This window comes from Sorex araneus, chromosome 2 (assembly GCF_027595985.1).
Source record: "Sorex araneus isolate mSorAra2 chromosome 2, mSorAra2.pri, whole genome shotgun sequence".
In the NCBI taxonomy this organism is placed as follows: domain Eukaryota; kingdom Metazoa; phylum Chordata; class Mammalia; order Eulipotyphla; family Soricidae; genus Sorex; species Sorex araneus.
The window spans coordinates 222,952,832-222,973,710 of record NC_073303.1 but is presented as its reverse complement, the minus strand read 5'-3'; the positions used below and the strand labels follow the sequence as shown (position 1 = coordinate 222,973,710).

General features: G+C 59.7%; 1 protein-coding gene across 1 annotated transcript in view; it reads right to left on the bottom strand.

The window, feature by feature from the left end:
- Nucleotides 1-18,744, bottom strand: part of ITGA5 (integrin subunit alpha 5) — a 30,215-nt gene extending 11,471 nt beyond the window's left edge. The window contains exons 1-16 of the mRNA XM_055125826.1: nucleotides 18,248-18,744; nucleotides 10,232-10,362; nucleotides 8,170-8,282; nucleotides 7,955-8,075; nucleotides 7,673-7,734; nucleotides 7,544-7,589; nucleotides 7,019-7,144; nucleotides 6,758-6,802; nucleotides 6,357-6,400; nucleotides 3,018-3,074; nucleotides 2,822-2,874; nucleotides 1,302-1,510; nucleotides 658-849; nucleotides 462-507; nucleotides 217-318; nucleotides 37-92 (exon numbers count right to left, since the gene is read on the bottom strand). Coding sequence (XP_054981801.1) covers nucleotides 37-92; nucleotides 217-318; nucleotides 462-507; nucleotides 658-849; nucleotides 1,302-1,510; nucleotides 2,822-2,874; nucleotides 3,018-3,074; nucleotides 6,357-6,400; nucleotides 6,758-6,802; nucleotides 7,019-7,144; nucleotides 7,544-7,589; nucleotides 7,673-7,734; nucleotides 7,955-8,075; nucleotides 8,170-8,282; nucleotides 10,232-10,362; nucleotides 18,248-18,627 — 1,783 coding nt within the window. The 5' untranslated portion in view covers nucleotides 18,628-18,744. The remainder of the gene's footprint in view (nucleotides 1-36; nucleotides 93-216; nucleotides 319-461; nucleotides 508-657; nucleotides 850-1,301; nucleotides 1,511-2,821; nucleotides 2,875-3,017; nucleotides 3,075-6,356; nucleotides 6,401-6,757; nucleotides 6,803-7,018; nucleotides 7,145-7,543; nucleotides 7,590-7,672; nucleotides 7,735-7,954; nucleotides 8,076-8,169; nucleotides 8,283-10,231; nucleotides 10,363-18,247) is intronic.
- Between the last annotated feature and the right edge of the window lie 2,135 nt (nucleotides 18,745-20,879).

Here is a 20,879-nt window from a genome sequence, read left to right as displayed (position 1 = left end):
CCGCGCCGGGAGGCAGGCAGGCCGCTGTGCCCTCACCGATGGAGTCGGGCACGTGTTTCCCAGAAGCGTTGAGGCAGAAGCTGAGGTTGATGCTGAGGGAAGACCAAGAAGAGAGCGCGAGTCACCGTCACGCCCGCCTCCTGCACGGCGCCCCTTCTGGAGGTGCTCCCACCCCCTGGCCCCCCTCCAGGGTCCAGCCCAGCCCGCAGAGCTCACCAGGCCACCGGGTTCCCCTCCAGGCTGCAGCTGCGCTCCTCCGGGTTGAACATGGCCGGGAAGATGGTGAGCGAGGCGCTGGTGGCCACGATGGGGCGGCCCCTGCCAAGAGCAGATGCTGCTCAGACTCTCCCGGAAGCTGGGCACGGGGCACCCCCAAGCTCAGGAGTCTCCATCCCCCTCCCCCGCAGGAGTCCCCCCTGCTCCCACTTCTCCCACGCTGCTTGCACCCCAGGGGTTCGTACCTGTATACCACAGCCTTGTCCACACCGAAGGACCCCACAATCAGATCTGCAAGACCCCAAGAGAGGACCCTTAGGGCCAGCCCCAAGGCAGGACCCCGAGGGTCTCAAGGCCCAGGAGGCTGAGTGAGGGCACAGTGCCCTCTGCTGGCGGCAGCCCAGAACGGCACCGGTCGGGGGGGAACTCGGCACCACTCACCCGGGTATCCATTGCCGTCCAGGTCCCGGCCTCCTCGCAGGGCAGAACCGAAGAAGTCCGGGCTGCGGCCGGCTGTCCACAGAGGCAGCAAGACCTGGGAAGGCTTCGAGCCCAGCCCCCTGGGGCCTCCAGGGAACACAAACACCACTCCTTGCTGGCTCTCCCCGCCGAAGGGGGCCCCAACGGCCACATCTGCAAGACACAGCCCAGACCCATCAGTAGGCCGGGAATGCAGTACACGTCATCCCCCCCAGCCCCCCAGCTCCGCCACGGAACCCCAGGCTCTCTTTTTTCCATGTGTCATTCCCGGTATTCGCATGTCTTCACGGCCCAGATTTGGACACTGATGTTCAAGTCTCTCCCTCTGGGGCCGTAAGACAGCGGGGCGGGCACTGGCCTTGCACGCAGTCAAGGCAGGTTTGATCCCTGGCATCCTAGGACCCCCCCCCCCCGGGCACAGCTGGGTGGCCCCCAAACAAATAAGCAGAAACTGCAGTCTACACCTCTCCTTGGGAAGTCACCAGGGCTGAGGTGGGGGGTGGACATGAACGATCTCGGCCGCTTAACCCCTGCCCGGCCTGTCTCCATCCATCTGAATTGGGCCCATCTGCCTCATCAGCTCTCTCTCAGCCCCCAGCACTCACCGTTATAGCCGTCCTGGTCCAGGTCCCCCAGAGGGGTCAGCGAGCTGCCGAATCGGCCAAAGGCATCGTGGCCGGTGAGGGTGAGGGCGGGCGTGGGCTCCATGCCGCCCGGGCGCTGCAGGTACACGTATACCCTGCCCACCTCCTGGGGCCGCCCGTCTGCCGTCCGCTCCATGAGCAGGGGGGCCCCCACCAGGAGGTCGTCCAGCCTGGAGTTGGGGAGGGGGCGCATGCCTTCAGACGCCCTCTCGCCTCACCTCCCACCCCAATCCCAGGCATCTGGGGACCCCAGGGGGGGCCTCTGGTTGTTAGTGCTCGTTGCTGTGTGCCCGGGCAAGGGAACTCAGGCCCAAGTGTGGAAAGGCCAGAAGGAGGCCTGGGAGGAAAGAACAACTGGTTTCTTTCTCTTTAAAAAAAGTGTCCATTAGGGGCTGGAGCAATAGCACAGCGGGGAGGGCATTTGCCTTGCACGAGGCCGACCCGGGTTCGATTCCCAGCATCCCATAGGGTCCCCCGAGCACCGTCAGGAGTGATTCTGGAGTGCAGAGTCAGGAGTAAGTAACCCCTGAGGATCGCCGGGTGTGACCCAAAAACCAAAAAACACTAAAAAAAATGTTCATTAAAAAATTCATACTATTACTATCATTTGGCCACCTGCCCAGCAATGCTCAGGGGTTACTCCTGGCTCTGCACTCAGGAGTCACTCCTGTTGGTGCTCAGGAAACCATATAGGATACCGGGGATCAAATCTGAGTTGGGGGGCTGGAGCGACAGCACAGCGGGGAGGGCGTTTGCCTTGCACGCAGCCGACCTGGGTTCGAGTCCCAGCATCCCATAGGGTCCCCTGAGCACCGCCAGGAGTAATTCCTGAGTGCAGAGCCAGGAGTAACCCCTGTGCATTGCCACGTGTGACCCAAAAAGCAAAAACAAACAAACAAACAAGCAAAAACTGAGTTGGCTGTTTGAAGGACAAGCCCCTTACCCACTGAACTGTCACTCTGGCCCATTTTAGAATTTTTTTTTTATTGATTGAGATTCTGTGGCTTACAATACTATTAATGCTAGTTTCTCACATATGTAATTCGAACCCCACACCCACACCCATCACCCACCTTCCTCTCTCAAGGACCCCAATACTCCTTCCTCTCAACTTCCTCTCCTCCAAGTCAACAAAAAATATAATGACCCCACCCATAAATAAAAATGAACAGACACTTCCCTAAAGAGGCGCATAGGGGCTGAAGGAATAGTACTGCAGATCATGTCTTGCATGTACCTGACCCGGGTTCGATCCCCAGCATCCCATATGGTCCCCTGAGCAATGACAGGAGTGATTCCTGAATACAGAGCCAGGAGTAGCTCCGTGGAGACGCAGGGCGTGACCCCCAAACTTCAAAGGCACACAGATGGCCAACGGGCATAAGAAAAAGGACTCAGCACCTGTTTCTTTCTGCACCACCCACTCTGATCCCTCCTGCTCTGGGGAGCACTAGCCCGTGAGCCCTCTCCTGACTACTCACCCGTCACCATTGATGTCGCTGGCAGCCACCGCGTAGCCGAAGTAGGAGGCCATCTGGGGGTGGGGAGGAAGCGGCAGCACTGGGTCAGAGCCAGGGGGCGGGAGGCAGGTCACAGGGGCTGTGGGGACGCCCAGGGGCTCTGGGGAGCCTGACCTGGTCAGGGCCAAGGCAGGTGGCGGAGGGGGTGTGTCCTCACCTGTTCCCCAGAGAAGTTGTAGAGGGATCGGACGTCGGAGCCATTGAGGATGGTGACCTGAGGGCGAGGAGATGCAAGATGAATCCGTTGGTCTGGACACCAGAGCATCCCGTGGGTGCAGGACACCCAGAACCTTCCAGGACATCCAGACCCTCGCCCCCTAACTTCCTCCAGAGGGTCGCCCATCTGCGTGCTGGGGGCTCCACCCCAGGACAACTTCATGGTCTTTCTCCACATCCCAAGGTACTACGTAACTACTGGCTGATTTCCATTGATCCACCAACCCCACAGGACGGAAATCAGCCAGTAGCTCCCTGTACCCTGGTCAGCTACGCCGACTTTGTCTCTCATATTCCAATTAGAGTCACACAGTAATTTCAGTGGGGCATGCAAAACCAATACAAGAATCCCCGATTGGACTAACTGCAAAGGGAATAAGAGAGAGAGAGAGAGAGAGAGAGAGAGAGAGAGAGAGAGAGAGAGAGAGAGAGAGAGAGAGAGAGAGAGAGAGAGAGAGAGAGAGAGGAGGGAGGAGAGAGAGAAAGGGAATGAGAGAGATAGTTCAAAAGTTCAAAGAACTGGAGGGTTTGAGCGATAATACAGCGGGTAGGGCCTTTGCCTTGCATGTGGCAGATGCTGGTTCAATCCCCGGCATCCCATATGGTCCCTTGAGCATCATCAGAAGCAATTCCTGAGTGCAGAGCCAGGAGTAACCCCTGAGCATCGCCAGGTGTGATCCCCCCCCAAAAAAAAAAAGACTGGAGACTAGGATTGACTAGGGTTTGATCCTAGCACTGCCAGGAGCAACCCCTGATAGGACCAGCCAAACATCACTGGTTGTTTGACTGAACAAGTGAAATAAAAATGATTAGCTGAGCGTTTGAACAAGCGCACGCTCAAGTCTCACTCAGTCTCCCCGAGGCGGCCACTTCAAGCCACAAGTGCCCTTGTTTCCCCCCGAGGGGCGGCCCCAGCCCCCCTCCGTCCATCCTGAGTCTCAGACTCTGCTTTCTTCCTCTCGCTGTTTACTCCGGGCCGAGCCCTGTCCCCAGCCGCTGTCCAGCTGTCTGTCTCTTTGCTTGGGGCTCTCCCTTCCCCACACCCTTCCTGTGCAGGCCCGCTGCCGAGAGCGGAATGCGGAGGGACACCTCTTGCTTGGAAACCCACGGGGTTCCCGGAGCTGCTGTCCAAGTTCTCCACTTCTTGGCTGCTGTTCCGAGGCTCTGGAGGACCCGACCCTGACCTAGCCACTTTTTTCGGTTTGCTTTGTTTCTGAGTCACACCCGGTGGTGCTCAGGGGTTTACTCCTGGCTCTGTGCTCAGGGATCACTCCTGGTGGGACTCGGGGGCGGAGGCAGTCAAACACAGGTCAGCGGCCTGCAAGGCGAGCTCCTGACCGGCTGGACTCCCTCTGGCCCTGACCTGTCGGCGTCTGCTCAAGCCCTCTTCCTTCTCTTCATCCTCAAGCAGCCTGCGGATGGTGTCTGCTTTGCTGGCCAGCATTTTAACCCCTTTCCCCCTCTTTTTTTTTTTTTTTTGGCTTTTTGGGTCACACCCGGTGATGCACAGGGGTTACTCCTGGCTCTGCACTCAGGAATCACCCCTGGCGGTGCTCAGGGGACCCTATGGGATGCTGGGAATCGAACCCAGGTCAGCCGTGTGCAAGGCAAACGCCCTACCCGCTGTGCTATTACTCCAGCCCCCCATTTCTTTTTTCTGTTTCGTGCTTTGGGCACCACGTAGGAAGGTGCTTAGAGGCTACTCTTGATTCAGTCTTGGGGGTCGCTCCTGGTGGTGCTCAGGGGACCAGGTGATGACGGGGCTCAAACCTAGGGCGCCCATATGCAAAGCACATGCTCCCGCCCTCTGGGCGTCTCTCCAGCCCTTTGTTTCTACCTCGGACTTTCCCTGGACCCGTCACTGTTGATTCTTTATGTGCTTTCGCTTTTTATGTTTTTTCTCTTTTTGCCTTTATGAGCTTTTCCTGACCCGTCCTGCCTGGCCAGGTTTATTCCCCTGAGTATCCATATTATCTAAACCTGCGTTTCTTTCCTCCTCCATGACCCTCACTGGACCTGGCAACTGGTTCTCTATCCTCCCAGTTCCCCCCAACTTTGTACCTATGTTCACCCATGCCCCCCTGACAAACGCCCCTCTAAACTCTTTTTTTGAAATTTACCGTAGCACAAAAAGACTTTGGAATAAGACAGCTGCGAGGAGATCGTGTGTCCACCCAGCCATGCTTACTGAGTGAGTGGCCTTTCTTTTTTTTTTTTCTTCCTTATTCTTCTTTTTCTTTTGTTTTTTGAGCCACACCTGGTGATGCACAGGGGTTACTCTTGGCTCCTGCACTCAAGAGGGCCATAGGGGATGCTGGGAATCGAACCTGGGTTGGCCGCGTGCAAGGCAGACGCCCTACCCACTGTGCCATCGCTCCAGCCCCTTCATTTCTGGTTACTGGATCACACCCACAATGCTCAGGGCGGACTCCCGACTCCGTGCTCAGGAATCACTCCTAGAGGTGCTCAGGGGAGCACCTAAGGAGCCGGGTACTGAACGTGGGCTGGCCACATGCAAGGCGATCACCCTGCCTGCCAGACTATCCCTCTGGCACCAGCAGGCACTAGGGCGGGCACGTAGTGCCAGGGACCCAACCTGGGGCCAGGCATGCACGCGGGCCCTGCGAGCTCTCTCTGTATCCCCCTAACTGCATGACCTTGAGTAACTCACCTGACTGCTGACTCAGTTTCCCACAGGTGAAGTGAGAGTGATTCTCTCTACCCCACACACTGGGACAAGAGCCGAGGGCCACGGCGTTTGTGGCTGTGGGCGCTGCCCTCAACCGGAGGCTCCTGTTTCCTTTGGCTGTTTGCTCTCGGCACCCTCTGGGCTGGCTGTGAGGTCTCCTTCGTCTCCTTCCCTTGCCTCAACAGCTGGTTCTCAGCTGAGCGGACTCTTCCGGCACTATCTGTCTCCCTATTTGAGCACTTGTCGGGGTCTAATAATAACAGCTACCGGGGCACGCTGCCTAACGACTCACCAAGTACTTTCACATGCATTATCTCATTTCATTCTCACAAGAGTCTTGTGAGGTCAGAACTATTATTAGCCCATTATACAGAGAAGAATGACGGTCACAGGGGCTAAAGGGGCCCCGGGGATGTTAGGGCATGAAGTGGGTATGAAAACAGATCGGGCCACGAGTGCCTGCACTCTCTGAAGGCAGGCCTGACACCTGGGCCTGTGTTCTGATCCACGTCTGAACCTTCACGAATGGCCGGACACGGTGGTCCTGTGTGCTAAGCCAAGGCGGGGTGGGGCGGGGAGGGGGAGTCTTACATAACCGTAAGTCAGGTTCCCCTTGGGCACGCCAGCCACGAAGTCTGCGAGGAAGAGAAGAGAAAATTGCAGGTTGAGGGTGGGGGCAGGGGAGTGACGGGAACGCTGAGTGTCTCAAATGCTGTGGTCCCAGCTTCTGGGTTCCTGTCCCTCCCGCCGTTCCCCCCCCCCCCCCACCACACACACACCTTGACTCAAGCCGGGGGATAAACTTTTTTTTTGTGTGTGTGTGATTCCTGGCGATGCACAGGGGTTCCTCCTGGCTCTGCACTCAGGAATTATTCCTGGCGGTGCTTAGGGGACCCTATGGGATGCTGGGAATCGAACCCGGGTCGGCCGCGTGCCAGGCAAACGCCCTACCCGCTGTGCTATCGCTCCAGGCATCCCGGGGGTACACTTACCTTCTGTGTCATCACCACTGAATTCGCCCACAGCCACGGAATATCCTGGAGGACAGGTGTGTGGCTGTTAGTATTTCTGCTCGGGGGGCCCCTCTGCCCCTTCCAGCCCTTCCTTCATCCCCTTGTCCACAGTCAGTGCTCACAGGAGCGGCAGAGACTGGGACGGCGAAGAGTGAGGGCAGGGCACCGAGCTGCTCCCCCTGCCGGCCCCCACACTCCGAGGGTCTCCCCTCCTGCCGCCACGCCCCCTCGATCGCTCACCCAGGTAGCTGTCATCGTAGATGGAACTAGCCTGGCGTGTCTGCAGCTGCCCCTGGACCAAGTTGATGAGGTACTCGGGGTAGTAGGACTCTGCGATCTGCTCCTGAGTGGCGGACAGGATCTGGCCTGGGGATAGGAGGAGGAGGAGGAGGAGGAGGAGGAGGAGGAGGGTCGGATGGAGGAGGTGATGGTGGGAACCCGGGGGGCTGATGGGCACATTCCACCAGTCAGGCTCCAGAAAGCGAAGTTGGGTCCCATCCCGGGCACTCTGGGATCTCCTAGGCAAAGCCAGGAGTGATCCCTGTCACAGCAACAATAGTGTATTCACTGCTGGGTGTGTGCAACCCCCACCACCCCCCGCCATTTCCCCAAAGAGAGCGAGAGCAAGAGAGCAAGAGAGCAAGAGCGAGAGAGAGTGAGAGAGAGCGAGAGTGAGAGAGTGAGAGAGCTAGAGAATTTGGAACTGCAAAGGGAAGCAAGAACGGACCCGGTCACAGCAGACAGGGACGCAGAGGGAGGACGCACCTTGCCAGAAATAGCTTCCTGGTCCGCCCAGCACCACCCGGCCAGTCTGTGGATGGGGGAGGAGGTGAGTAGGGCACCTGCTTGGGAGCCCGCCGCGTGCCCGCCACCCCTGCTCCCTGCCCCCCTCACCTTCGTGAACTCGGCGCTGAAGCCTCCTTGGCAGTACCCCTGTCCTGCCGCCCAGCTGAAATCTGTGAAAGGGGGTGAAGGCTGTAGGATGGCGAGAACCAGGAGAGGGAGCTTGGGGGAGGGGGCGAAGGAACCAGAGAAAGGGCCTCCCCGGATCAGCGGGCGGGCGGGGAAAAGACTGACGGGCTGTGAGGGTCTGGGTGTGTGTGTGTGTGTGTGTGTGTGTGTGTGTGTGTGGTGGGGGGGCTGAGCTCTGAGACACTCAGGGGACCCCCGGCCTACCTGAGCGGCAGGGCGCGTACTCCAGGATGCGCGTGAAGTTGTCCGTGGAGAGGTAGCAGGTGCCCACCGGGTCGTTCAGCGGGTCCTTCTCCGTGCGCCAGCTGTACAGTGGGGCGCAGGCCTGGGAGGAGCGGCCTTAGCGTCAGCCCATCGGGGTCTCTCACCCGTGTGCAGGGGGGCCCCCAGCCACCACACCCGAGCCCGCTGCCCCTCACCAAGATGGAGGAGCCATGGGCACGCACGGTGGCCCCGAACCACTGCAAAGACTTGTACTCCACAGGCTCCTCCCCCTCCGGGCTGGCCAGCGAGGACTCCAGGATCCGGGAGCCTTGGGGAAGTGCAAAAGGAGAGGCAGGAGTTGGGGGGGTCACCATAGTGACCATAGGAGGGGTTACCTATGCGCTTGCAAGTTTGAGACCCCAAGACTCACTGGGAAGGGGAGATGAGGATTTTATTTTATTTTTGGGTCACACCCGGCGATGCACAGGGGTTACTCCTGGCTCTGCACTCAGGAATTACCCCTGGCGGTGCTCAGGGGACCATATGGGATGCTGGGAATTGAACCCAGGTCAGCCGCGTGCAAGGCAAATGCCCTACCCGCTGTGCTATTGCTCCAGCCCCGAGATGAGGATTTTAGAGTTCACTTTGCAGCATCCCCTTCTGAACACACACACACACACACACACACACACACACACACACACACACACACACACACGCACGGCACACAGTCTGGGCATTCTAGCCTTGCACTTGATCTCCCTCTTGTCCCTTCTCAATCGGCGGGGACAGAGGCCCGGGGTGAGGAGGGGAAGGAGGGTGGGGGTGGGGGAGAAGGGTCAGCTCCGGGCGTAGGCCTTGCGCTATGCTTTGTCCTCAGCCTGGCCTGTTCTCTAAGGGCACAGCCCTTATCCTTGACCCTTCTCACGCCCTCCAGCCTCTGTCCTTTATTGTCTCTGTCAGTCTGCATCTGTCTGCCACTCTCTCCGAGCCCAAGACAGGGCTTGCTCCATTCTTTTTTTTTTTTGGTTTTTGGGTCACACCCGGCGATGCACAGGGGTTACTCCTGGCTCTTCACTCAGGAATTACCCCTGGCGGTGCTCAGGGGACCATACGGGATGCTGGAAATCGAACCTGGGTCGGCCACGTGCAAGGCAAATGCCCTACCCGCTGTGCTATCGCTCCAGCCCCAGGGCCTGCTCCATTCTTGCTCTATTTTGATTGTTTTTGTTTTTGCACCATGAGTGCCCCGGGGACTGTATGTGGTTCAGGCCATCAAACTCTGGAGATGAGCAAGGCAGGTCTCTAACCTGCTGCACTTTCTCTCCGGCCCATTTCTTTTGGTATTTCTTTCGTTTTGTTGGTGGGGGGGCATATCCTGTGATGTTCCAGGGCTTGGAGGACTCCCATCTCAGTGCTCACTGTGATGCTCAGGGGACCATGAGGGGTCTGGGTTGGAATCCTGGGACTCCGGGCATGCAAAAATATGCGGATCAACCCTTTGAGGGAAGAGCTTTGAACTCTCGGTCCCAGGCCTTTCAAGTTAAAAAAACACCCCGTCGGTTCCATGATTTTATCTCCACCACTCACCCCCACCGGCTCCATCTTTCTCAACTCTCCTCTTTCCCTTTATCTCTACAGTCACATGGGCTCAAGTTCGGCTGTCCCTGCTCCAGCCACCATTTGTCAGCGCCTGGGCCCGGGGACACATTTCCCCACCTGTTTCCTTACCTATAAAAGGGGGCGGAGAGCTCTGAAAGGATTAGTGAGCTCCCATCTGCAGGGCGTTTTTTTGGCAACAGTGTGTGACAGGAGCAAGTGCTCTCGAAGCTGAGCTGTGACTGTGGCCATCATCTGGCTCCCAGCCACCTGGGCCTCGGCGCGGTCCCAGCACCCATTGAGGGGCTGGTGGCCTCGTGCCGTTTCAACGCCCCCCGCCCCCCCTCCATCCTGCAGCCCCTGCAAGGAGCCAGCGCCCGGCACTGTCACTCAGCGCGCAGCTAAATGAATTGCATCGTCTGCAGCGACTCTGCCGGGCTTTGTGTGCCTGCCCTGGCCTCCCCGAGTTGTGGGTGATTCAGGGGAAATGAGAGCCACATGTGTGTGAATCACGCCCGCCCTCTCCGGGCTGGGCCGGCCGCGGAGCGCCGAGAGAGTGCCACGGGGGAGCCCGCAGCGCGCGGGGCGGGGCGCGGTGCACGTGGCCCGGCCGGGCCCGCCCCCGCCCGCCCCCGCCCGCCCGCGGCTCCACCCGGGCCCGCCCCCGGGGCGCGTTACCTTTGCTGTCAAATTCAACTGGGGTGCACGGCGCCTGGCTGGTGCTCCAGGGACAGAGGTAGACAGCACCGCCCTGCAGCACTCCCGGCTGGCTCGTGTTGGCCTTGGGCGCTCCCACCAGCACGCTGACCCTGGGGGGCGCAAAGCAGAGGCAGCTCCAGACCCGGGCCTCCTCGGGGGAGGGGGGGCAGGGGCTGGCTGGGGGGCGGGGTAGATACCCCTTGGGTTGTATTTATATCTCAGAAGATGCCACGGATGCCAGAGGCACAGGCAGGAGTCAGGCGGTCCCCATGTGCCGCTGTCACTAAACACCACCACCCTCCCCGCCTCCCACCGCCGCCCCCTTCCGTTCACCCCCCCCCCCCCCCCCCGCAGAGTTAGAGTCAGACTGGGAAGGGCAAATGGGGGCTGGACCCCCCACCTCTCTCCCCTATTTTTTTTTTTTTTTTGCTTTTTGGGTCACACCCGGCGATGCACAGGGGTTACTCCTGGCTCTGCACTCAGGAATCACCCCTGGCGGTGCTCAGGGGACCCTATGGAATGCTGGGAATCGAACCCAGGTCGGTTGTGTGCAAGGCAAACCCGCTGTGCTATCGCTCCAGCCCCTCTCCCCTATGCTTTTGTCCGGTTTGAGCACTCCAGCTGCTTTGGGCTCTGTGCTCAGGTGGCTTCTGGCAGTGCTCAGGGGAGCCTGAAGTCCGGAGGGATGGAGGGGTGGGGGATGGAACTGGGGTCTCGGGCCCTCAGGAAGCTGAGCCACCTCTGCGGCCCTGCCTCTGGCCCTGCTGGGATTGGCCTCGTGGTCCCTGGAGCACGGAGGACCCTCACCTAGCCTGTTCTGCTCATCCCAAGCCAAAGTCCTTCTCTGGCCCGCGCTGCCCAGCCCCGAGGCACATAGGAGGAAAATGTGAGTCTTGGAAATGGGTGGAAGAGGAAAGAGGAGCTGAAGGATGGGGGAGACGGAGCGTTCCCTGGGGAAGGGCTGGACCAGGGCGCAGCGTGGACGCGCCAGCCTGGCTGGGCTCTCCAGGCCTCGCCCCACCCCCTGGCCCTGTGTCTGCGTCAGAGGCTTCTCTCCTGGGGTCTTCCCTCTGGACAAGGTGCCCGAGCCCCTGGGGATGAGAAGGCCGCCCTGGGTGGGTGCTAGGAGTGACAATCAGCCTGCTTCTGCCCTCCCAGGGTCCCTCCGGGCAGGGCCTCCGGCTTTCTCTGCCATGAGGCCTGCAGTTGGCAGCCAGGGCGAGCAGAGCGGCTGTGGGCCAATGTCCCTGCCAGCCTCGGCCTCCGGGCTCCACCCAGCTCTGCCTCTGGCACTGCATCTCGGTCTCTGTCCCTCTGCCCTGGGGACTGCCTGCTCCAGGATCTCCGCTTTTGGGTTCTCTCTCTCTCTGTCTTCTCCTGTCTTCCGCAACTTGGGCTTCTCTCTTCCCAGTCTGGTTTATGTCCCCTCTCAGCTTTCAGCAATTCCCTTCCCTGATGTCTGAATACTTTACTAAACCTTTGTTACTGCTCTGACCCCTTTCAAGACATTTTTTGGGAGGCTGGAGCGATAGCAAAGCGGGTAGAGCATTTGCCTTGCTGACCCGCGTTCGATTCCCAGCATCCCATAGGGTCCCCTGAGCACCGCCAGGAGTGATTCCTGAGTGCATGAGCCAGGAGTAACCCCTGTGCAACACCAGGTGTGACCCAAAAAGAAAAAAAAGAAACCAAAAATTTTTTTTGGTGGGGGGGGTTTGGGTCACAACTGGTGGTGCTGGGGGGTAGGGTACTCCTGGCTCTGTGCTCAGGGGTTGCTCCCATCAGTGCTCAAAGGACAATGCAATGCTAGGAATGAAACTGGGACCTCCTATACGCATTTAACCCCTCGAATTATATTTCCAGCACGCTGCAACTCCCTCCACCCCCAAAAAAACCATTCTTATCTGCTCAAATGAATGAAGTTAGAGGTCATCTAGGAATGAGAGTCAGATGGTGTTGGGGTACTGGGGGGGGGCGTCTTTCCAAAGGACCAGGCACATTTTGGGGCAGGGGCAGAGGTGGGGTCCTAGAGCATTAGTTGGTGGGGACAGAAGGCGGAGGAGGGACTGTGGAGAGGAATGGGGGTGGTCTGCAGGGCCTGAGGAGCGAGCAGGGTCTGGAGGAACAGGAAGGGGGCAGGGTGAGAGTTCCTGGCGCGTTGGGGGTGGGGTGCCAACCCCGGTTACCCAGGGGACAGGAAATGTTTACTGCCTGTGGCTTCCTGTCTGTTTCCAACCTCTCACTTCTCCATTTGTCTCCCACCGGGCCCCACCCCTCTCACTTAGACAATACATTCAGCTTGGGGGGTGGAGGGTGGGGTGCGGGGGTGGGGGTGAGGGCTGGGGTAGCCACTCCAGAGACTGCAGCGACCTGGCGGACTCTCGGGCCCGTAAGTGAGGCTGGGGATGGGGCACTAGTCTGGGCAGCCCCCAGAGAACGTGGCTGTTGCCAACTTGGCTGCAGGGGTGCAGGAGACGGTGAAAAGAGCACTGGGCCAGGAGTCAGGGTTCTGGTCGGGCACCGGCTCAGTGCGACCTTGGGCAATCCTCCATCGCTTTCTCAGGGTGAAGAGGTTTGAACAGCTGCTCTCAAGGCTGCTGGCGCTCTGCTATGCTCTTTCCAGGAGCGCGCAGGGTTGTGTCCCCGCTGCTGGCCCCAGATCTCCCGGCATGCCCTGCTCCAGGGGGAGCTGAACCCCTTTGGGCCCTGGGGCCGGCCCGGGGAAGAGTCAGGGAGTTGGGTAGGGAGAGAAGGGCCAGAGGCTTTACGGAGACCTTGTTGTGGGGTATCAGCAGCGAGGCCTTGTCAGGGCTGAGGAGATGGCGCCTGGGAGCGAGGGAGGGGCCACATGGGATCTGCGCCTCCCGCCCCTGGCTTCTACCCGAGGGGTCGGTGGTCCATCTTTTTTTTTTTTTTTTTTTTGCTTTTTGGGTCACACCTGGCGATGCGCAGGGGTTACTCCTGGCTCTGTATTCAAGAATCACCCCTGGCGGTGCTCAGAGGACCCTATGGGATGCTGGGGATTGAACCCGGGTCGGCCACGTGCAAGGCAAACACCCTACCCCGCCGTGCTATCGCTCCAGCCCCGGTGGTCCATCTCTTCTTTCTTTTCTGTTTTTGTTTCACACTGGTGGTGCTCAGAGCTTCGTTCTAGTTCTGAGCTCGGAGATCACTGACGGCAGGGCTGGGGGAACCATCTGGGAATCGAACCCAGACCGGCTGCATGCAAGGCGAGTGTGCTACTCGCTGTCCTATGGCTCCAGTCCTGTGAGGGTCCTCTGACCCCAGCTCCCCTCCCACAGTCCAGTAAGCAGTGCCCTGCTCAGGACCACGAGGGGCACACATGGTGCCCTTCATGTCCCCACTCCCCCACTCCCAGGCTCTGTTTCCTGAACTCTGCAGCCGTTGGGCCCTCGTAGGGGTCTGGGAAGGTAACCACGGAGGGTCCTTGGGCTATTTTCAAGACTTCAGAAGGCCTACCGGAAATCATGCATTTACCTGATAAGGCGGCCTGGGCTAATTAAAACCTCAAGTGTATTTGCTTTAGGCTGGAATTGTATGAACTCATGTGGAGAACCTGGCTCTGCCATGTGGGTCAGAAGCTCTGATTAGCTGCCATGAATGTCGTCTTGTTTTAACTTCTAAGTTGATTTAAACAAAAAAATGGGAAGAGAGCATTATTCCTTACTAAATGCAGTTTGGCAGAGAACATTCTTCAAACCCATCGAATCCAAGGGAAGGAGAAACTGCCGTCACTTTTTGGGAAGCCTCAGAAGCCTGAAACATGGTTGGTTCTTGGAGAGAGTCCTCCTCATGGAGTAAGTAAGTGGGGGGTTGGCTGTTTCTCACACACCTCCCAATCGCCTCTCCTTTATTTGTTTCAACAGGAGTCAGCGCTCCTGGTTCCAGTCTTGGGGTTCACTCGTGGAGATGCTCATAGGAGCACCATACAACCTTCATGCGAGGTCTTACCCTCCACAGTATCTCTGCACCCCTATCCTGCAACCCTTCCCGTTTCCTTCAGAGAGACCTCTTCCTTCCCTGCCCGTCCCCCTCTGGGTTTATTTTTAGCTCTGAGCCCGGGGGATCACTCCTGGTGAGCTCAAGAGGCCACAGACAAGGCCAGGGGTGCAGCCTGGGTCAGCCGTGCTCAAGGCAAGCGCCTAACCCATCTGGACTCTCTCCCTCTCCCTTTTCACATAGCACGCCCTAATCAGATAGCATTTGAACTTTTCGAAAAATAAAAATATTTTCTTGTAAAAAAAAAAAAACCTGCTGACCCAATGGCCTGTCCTCATGGTACTGAGGAGAAACCTAAGTCCCAGAAAAGTGAAGCAACCTTGCCCAAGGTCACTCAGATCCTTCACACGAGAGCGAGGAGCCAGGAATCTTAATTCCGAGGCCAGTGTGCTGATCTACCCCATGGCCAATTTACCAACCCCCCCAGCCCCCTTCACTATCTCTCCAGCCAGGCTTCTGATTAACCAAGTTCCTGTTCAATACCTGGTTATTGTTTGACTCTTGGGTGGGGGGCGGGGGTGGAAGCAAGCGGGCCAGGGTCCAGCTCCTTCAGGTCCTACAGCTGCCCTGGCCAGGACACCTCGTTCTGGGTTCCCCAGCGGATTCTCAAGGGACCTGCCTGGCTGGCCGGAGGGAGCTGTCGTCTCCTCTTCTGTCAGTTCCAGAAGAAATAAGGAGCTGGTCCGCCTTTCAAGCTAATGCCCCGGGTCACATCACTTCTTTTTCTCCAAGCTCCGGATTCTCTGTCCATCGTTTGGATTCTCTGGCCCAAATGGTGGGCTGGACCAGAGAGATCGCTCAATGGACTGAGCACATGCTTTGATGCTGGCAAGCCCCAGCTTAATGCCTGGCACCACCTCTGGTTCCCCCACCACCTCCAGGAGCCACAGTGAAGAGTGCCTGGGTTAGCCTCAGGACACTGTCAGGTGTGACCCTGAAACGGAAACAAAACCATGATGGGCTGCCTTGGAATGATCCCCCTCCCCCCCAAAATAACTTCTCATAAACTTCTATAGCTTTGGTATACATATAACACTCCAGGATTTAGATTGTGAACCCTATGTAAAAAAATGACATGAAATACTAAGGGATGCGAGCAATTTTAATGAATGTCACTGCACCGATAAGCAAGAGCTAAACAAGTCACAAGTGGCAGAAGCTTCAACAAAGAAGTGGGTGGTCATCAGGGAAGACAGAACCAGATCCACGTAACAGACTCTGTTGTATTCTTTTTTTTTTTGCATTTTTCTTTGGGTCACACCCAGCGATGCTCAGGGGTCACTCCTGGCTCTGCACTCAGGAATTACCCCTGGCCGGGCACCATATGGGATGCTGGGAATTGAACCCGGGTCGGTCGCGTGCAAGGCAAACGCCCTACCCGCTGTGCTATCACTCCAGGCCCAGACTCTGTTGTATTTTTTCGGTTTGTGTGGGGGGGCCACACCCTCTGGGTGCTCAAGACTTCCTCCTGGCTCAGCGCTCAGGGATTACTGGGATGCGATGCTGGGGATTGAACCTGGGCCAGCCCCAAGCAAAGCAAGCGCCCTACCAGCTGTGACATCTCCCCAGCCCCTGGACCGGGCGCCTTTAGGGAGTGCAGCTTGAACTGCGTCCTAAGGAAAGTGTCCTTTATTTACTGAGACCAAATTCTTTTTTTTTTCTTTTTGGGTCATACCTGGCGATGCACAGGGGATACTCCTGGCTCTGCACTCAGGAAGCACTCCTGGCGGTGCTTGGGGGACCAAATGGGATGCTGGGAATTGAACCCGGGTTGGCCACGTGCAAGGCAAACGTCCTACCCGCTGTGTTATATCACTCCAGCCCCGAGACCAGATTCTTAAGAGTAGGAACTTGTCACATAAAAACGGAGTAAGTGATGCTGCCAGCTTGGCAAGCTTCAAGCTTTATCCTTTCCTCCCCTGTCCCTGACCCTCTCATTCACCCCCTCCTGCAGCATCCGGTGATGCTAAGAACCCCCAGGCTTGGGAGAAGGAGGGGTTTGAAAGCCCACCTGTAGGCTCTCGGCCAGGGAGGGAGGTCACTGGGGAGGGACAGTGTTGGGAGTCTTGCTCTTAAGAGTGTATTGTGGAAAGAAAACGGGAAGGGGTGGAGAGCAACTTGGACACCTGGGTTCTCCGGGGAGGAGAGGGGAGCAGAGGGGAGGAAGAGATGAGGATGCTAAGATTCTCCTGTCTTAGAAGCGGGCTTTGGGGACCGGGCAGAATTGGGCCCAGGGCCAGACAGACACCCGGGGAAGTGTCTGCAAGTCCAGATGTTCCACAGGAGTGTCTTAAAGGGGAGATGAGATTCTTGGTAGGTGGGACTGGGGATGGGGCGGAGAAAGATCAGGGCCTGACCTGGGGGAGGTCCCATCCCTTCCCTGATTCCCTCTGCTCTGCTCTGTTGGGGTGGCGGTAAGCAGTTTCAGGGGACCGGGGTAGGCCAGGCCTGGCAGAGGCTCTAGGCCAGGGTGATGCAATGGGGTTTGGGCAAGAGGCCAGGGGGGTGGGGTGGGGGCTGGGTGGGGACCTTGAATAGAGCAGAACCAACAGCTGGGGCCTAACCATCTTTCTTTTCATCCATCCCCAAGAGATCCAGACAAAGGGGGGAGAGAGATTTGTGCCCTCTCCCCAAATGACTTATTTAGGTTAACCCCTTTTTTTCTCCAAAAATGAACGGAAAAGCGAATCAAGATCAGTGAAGGGTGTACCACGTGTGAGAAGAGCTCAAGGCTGGGCGGCCCTATCAACCCCCGGGCTACGTGGGGTTGGGGTGATGGGGGTGGGGAGGAAAGAGGATTTACTCCAGTGACTGTGGAGGATCAGGAATCCGGCATCCGGGCGCAGCACCTTCCCCACCGGCTTCCCACCCCCCACTTTGAAACCAACACCCAGCGCCTGGCCTCTAACTAACTTCTTCGCCCCAAGCCCGGGGACTCCCAACTTTCCGGAACGCTGGGCCGCCTGTCACCCTGCTGAGCTGGGAATGAGGGTCGGCCCGGGTGTCCTGGGCCGGGGCTCTGGGGGTGGGGGTGGGGGTGGGGGGGCCCCGGTGAGCCAGCAGTCACCCCAGCTTCCTACCCCAGCCCCGAGAAGTCCCGGTCTCGGTCCAGCGGCAGGCGAGCGACCAAGTACAGGAAATCAGCTTCTCTCTTCCTCCCCAGAGCCAGAGGAAGAGGGAAACCTCCCACCCCCTTCCAGCGCGCGCACACACCCCCCTCCCGAGACGGCCGAGCGCCCGCGGGGGGCCCGGCCCGCCCCCAGCCCCGCGCCCCCAGTGCCAGGGTGCCGGGACGCCCCCCCCCAGTGGCCGGATCCCCCGGTCAGAACAGAGCCGGGGGTGGAGGGCCTAGGAGGAGACGGAGGGGCGGGGGGAGGGCGCCGCCGCCCGCCTCTCGGGTCTCTACCCAGTCTGAGTCGCGGGGGGAGGGGAGGGGGAGGCTGGCCCCCGCGTAACCCCCGGACCCCCTCGCCTCCCCGACCCTGCTCTTACAGCACACGGGTCTCTCGGCGGGCATCGGGTCCCCGTCTTCACAAAAGGCCGTCTAGCGTCCCCCGGGGTCCCCCCAAGCCCTTCCCCGGCCTCCGCGCCCCCTTCCGCCCCGGGTCCCCGCAGCGCCGCGGTCCCCGCCGGGACCCTGCCCTCGGCATTCACGCGCCTTCCCCGCGCTCGGCCCCCACCGCAGCTTCGCGTGCGCCCCCCTGGCCCCCGCCACACACACACACACACACACGCACACACGCCCACCCCCCTCCCCACCGCATCTCTCCCCCCTGCTCCAGACCCCAGCCCCCTCCCCTCGCCGGCCGCGGCTCCCTCGGCGCTGCAGCGCGGGCCCCCACGTCCAGTGCTGGGTCCTTCCAAACCCCGCCTCTCCCACCCCTGCCCGGGTCCCCTCCGGACTCCAGCCGCGCCCCCACCCCCGCCGCCGCCGTCGCCGCCGCCGCCCCCTCCCCTGGCCGGCTCCGCTCCACTCACCCGTCCGTCCCCGGCCGGTAAAACTCCACCGAGAAGCCGAAGAAGGAGCCGGGGGGCCCGGCGAGCACCGCTGGGGCCTCCGCGTCTAAGTTGAAGCCCCCGACCCGGGGCGGCGGCGGCAGCAGCAGCAGCAGCAGCGGCAGCGGCAGCAGCAGCGGCCGGGGTCGGCGCCGAGGGCCCGGGCGCAGCGGCGCGGCGTGCGGCGGGGACCCTGCCGTCCAGCTCGTCCCCATAGCGCCAGCTCTTCCCTGTCCTGGGGCCACCGACCCGGAGCCGCTTCCTAAACCTCCCAGAGGCGAATGACTCAACGCGGGGAGGAGTTTGCCAAACTCGCGGCTGAGCCCTCCCCCAGCCCGCCGGGGGGGTCGGCGGGGGGGCATTCCTGGGTCCTTGGAACGCCGAGCGTGCGCCCCCCACCCCGAAGGGGCGTGGGGGGGGCCCCCGCACCTCTTCACTCCCCTCTTCCCAGCCCCAGCTGGAGGCCGGTTGTCTGGGCCGGGGCGGCCTGGGCGCTTCCCCCTCCGGCTCGCCGCTTCCCCTCCCGCCTCCCCCCTCCTTCCCAGATGCACAACGTAAACTCTCGGAAAAGGAGTCGGAAAAAGGGAGCGGAGAATTTCCTAATGAGGAAAGGAATCACCCCTGCAGGGCGGCGGGGGGGAGCCTGGATGAGTGTGTGGGGTCTCCCTCTCGTCTTGGGGGAGGAGGCTTTGGGGTCCGCGGAGACAGGAGACAGCTCTGGCATCCGGCCAGCTGGGATTCCCCTCGCCTTCCGGGGCCCCGGGTGCCGGGGCTCTGCCAGCTGGATTGGAGACCCCGAAGGACAGGTCCCTGGCGCTCCCCGGCAGCCTGATCCCCGACCTACCCGCACAGGTCCCACGAGTCCCCCACCAAAACAAAACAAAACAAAAAACAAAACAAAACCCAAACTGCAAGAATTGAAAACCCAGAACTGGGGAGGGGGGTGTCACTCACCAGGAGGATTCTGCTCCAGGCGGCCCCCCATTCTGGGTTGTGGGCTATGGGAACCTCCTCTAGGTCTTTCCTAGAATCTGGCAGTTGACCCAGAGGCTAGTGGGGGTTGGGTGGGATGCCCCCCCATGTCTTCTTGATCAAACTGGCCTGTTTCCCACAAACCCGGAGAATTGTTGGGGCACAGCGGTGGCGATAGGGTGCTACAAAGGGGGACCGGCTTTAGTGCCTATTGTTTTGGGCTCTGGGAGCGGGCACCCTGATTCCTCAGTGGCAGGGGGACCCCCACCGCGCCTCCCCTCGGCCCTGGCTCTGGGATGAGATCACCTTTCAGGATTCTAGTCTTTATCATGGGGGAGGGGGACCCAGGGGCCGAGAGTTTCTCCAAGCCTCTCTCCTTCCCAGCCTGCTTCCTGCCTTTCCCTTCAGGCCCCCTCTCTCTCCAGAATAATCCTCCACCAAACCCAACCCTGACTCCTCTCTTTCCCAGTCCCCTGCCCCACCTAGGTCTGGGGAGGTCGGGTGGGGCGGGACTGGGGGGAAATCCCAGAATAAACGTGCCCCGAGTCAGTGCTTTCCCCTTGCCACGAGTCTCCTGCTGCTCCTCTGCTTCCTGTCCCAAATCGTCCAGCTGGTTTTTTTGTTGTTGTTGTTCCCAAAGCCCCTCTCGGGTGCCAGCCACTCAGGTTCCGCCCCTGGGGTGATGCCAGCCCCTCCTGCTGCCTCATGCCCACAGGGTCCCACTCTGAGGCGAGCCACACAGGAGTGCAGGACGTGAGACCCAGCCCTGCAGCTGCCCTCCTTAGCGGAAAGAGAGGATTCAGCTCAGGAGTGAGAGCCCCTCTCTGGGAGGAGAGGGGCTGCGACCCGGGAATCAGGGAACCCGGCAAAGCACGTGTGAGCCCAGCTTTCTCCTCCTTCCGCCCAGGCACGGGAGCTTCCCATTTTCCCAGGACTCGGGAGCTTTGGGTGGGAGCAGGGAGGGGTGGAAAGAGGGAGGTGTGTGACTCAGCCTCTCCCAGGAGCCTTGGTGGGGGACAAGGGACATAGCGTCCTGCCCTAATCCCCTCCCCACTCCACCCCCCAAGTCTTGGCCAACTCAAACTGGCCCCCTCCCTGTCCAGTCCCTGCTCCTGTTTACACCGGGAGCCCCTTAGTCATTCTCTGGCTGACTTTTCTCCTCTCCCCAATATCTCTCCTCTCTTGGCTCTCTCTGCCCTTATAAGTCCTCTCCCAGTAGCCCCAAACACCTCCTTCCCCCTCTCTCACCATGCCTGCCCTGCCAGGCCTTCCCTTCCTCTGCCTGAACTTGGGGTTCTCTCCCTGATGGAGCTGCACCCCGGCACGGCGGGAAGCTGATGGAGAAAGGCTAGCCAGGCAGCGCCCCTCCCTGGCTCCTGAGCCCAAATCCTTTTCCCGGAGAGGAAATGGGTACGGAGAGAGGCGAAGTGACTAGAACCAAGGTGGCATGGGGCTAGCTAGTTCGTGGTGAGTCTGGAACCCAAGTGTTTCGACTCGAACACCGTCCTCTCCCCTCTCAGCCTGTCCTTGCCCGAGACAAGCTCTGTCTGTCTCCTCTCAGCGTTCTGTCTTGTATATCTCGGCTTGTCTCGGACCCAGCCCGTACGTCTCCAAGCGTCTCTGCTTTCTCTCCCCGGTCTGA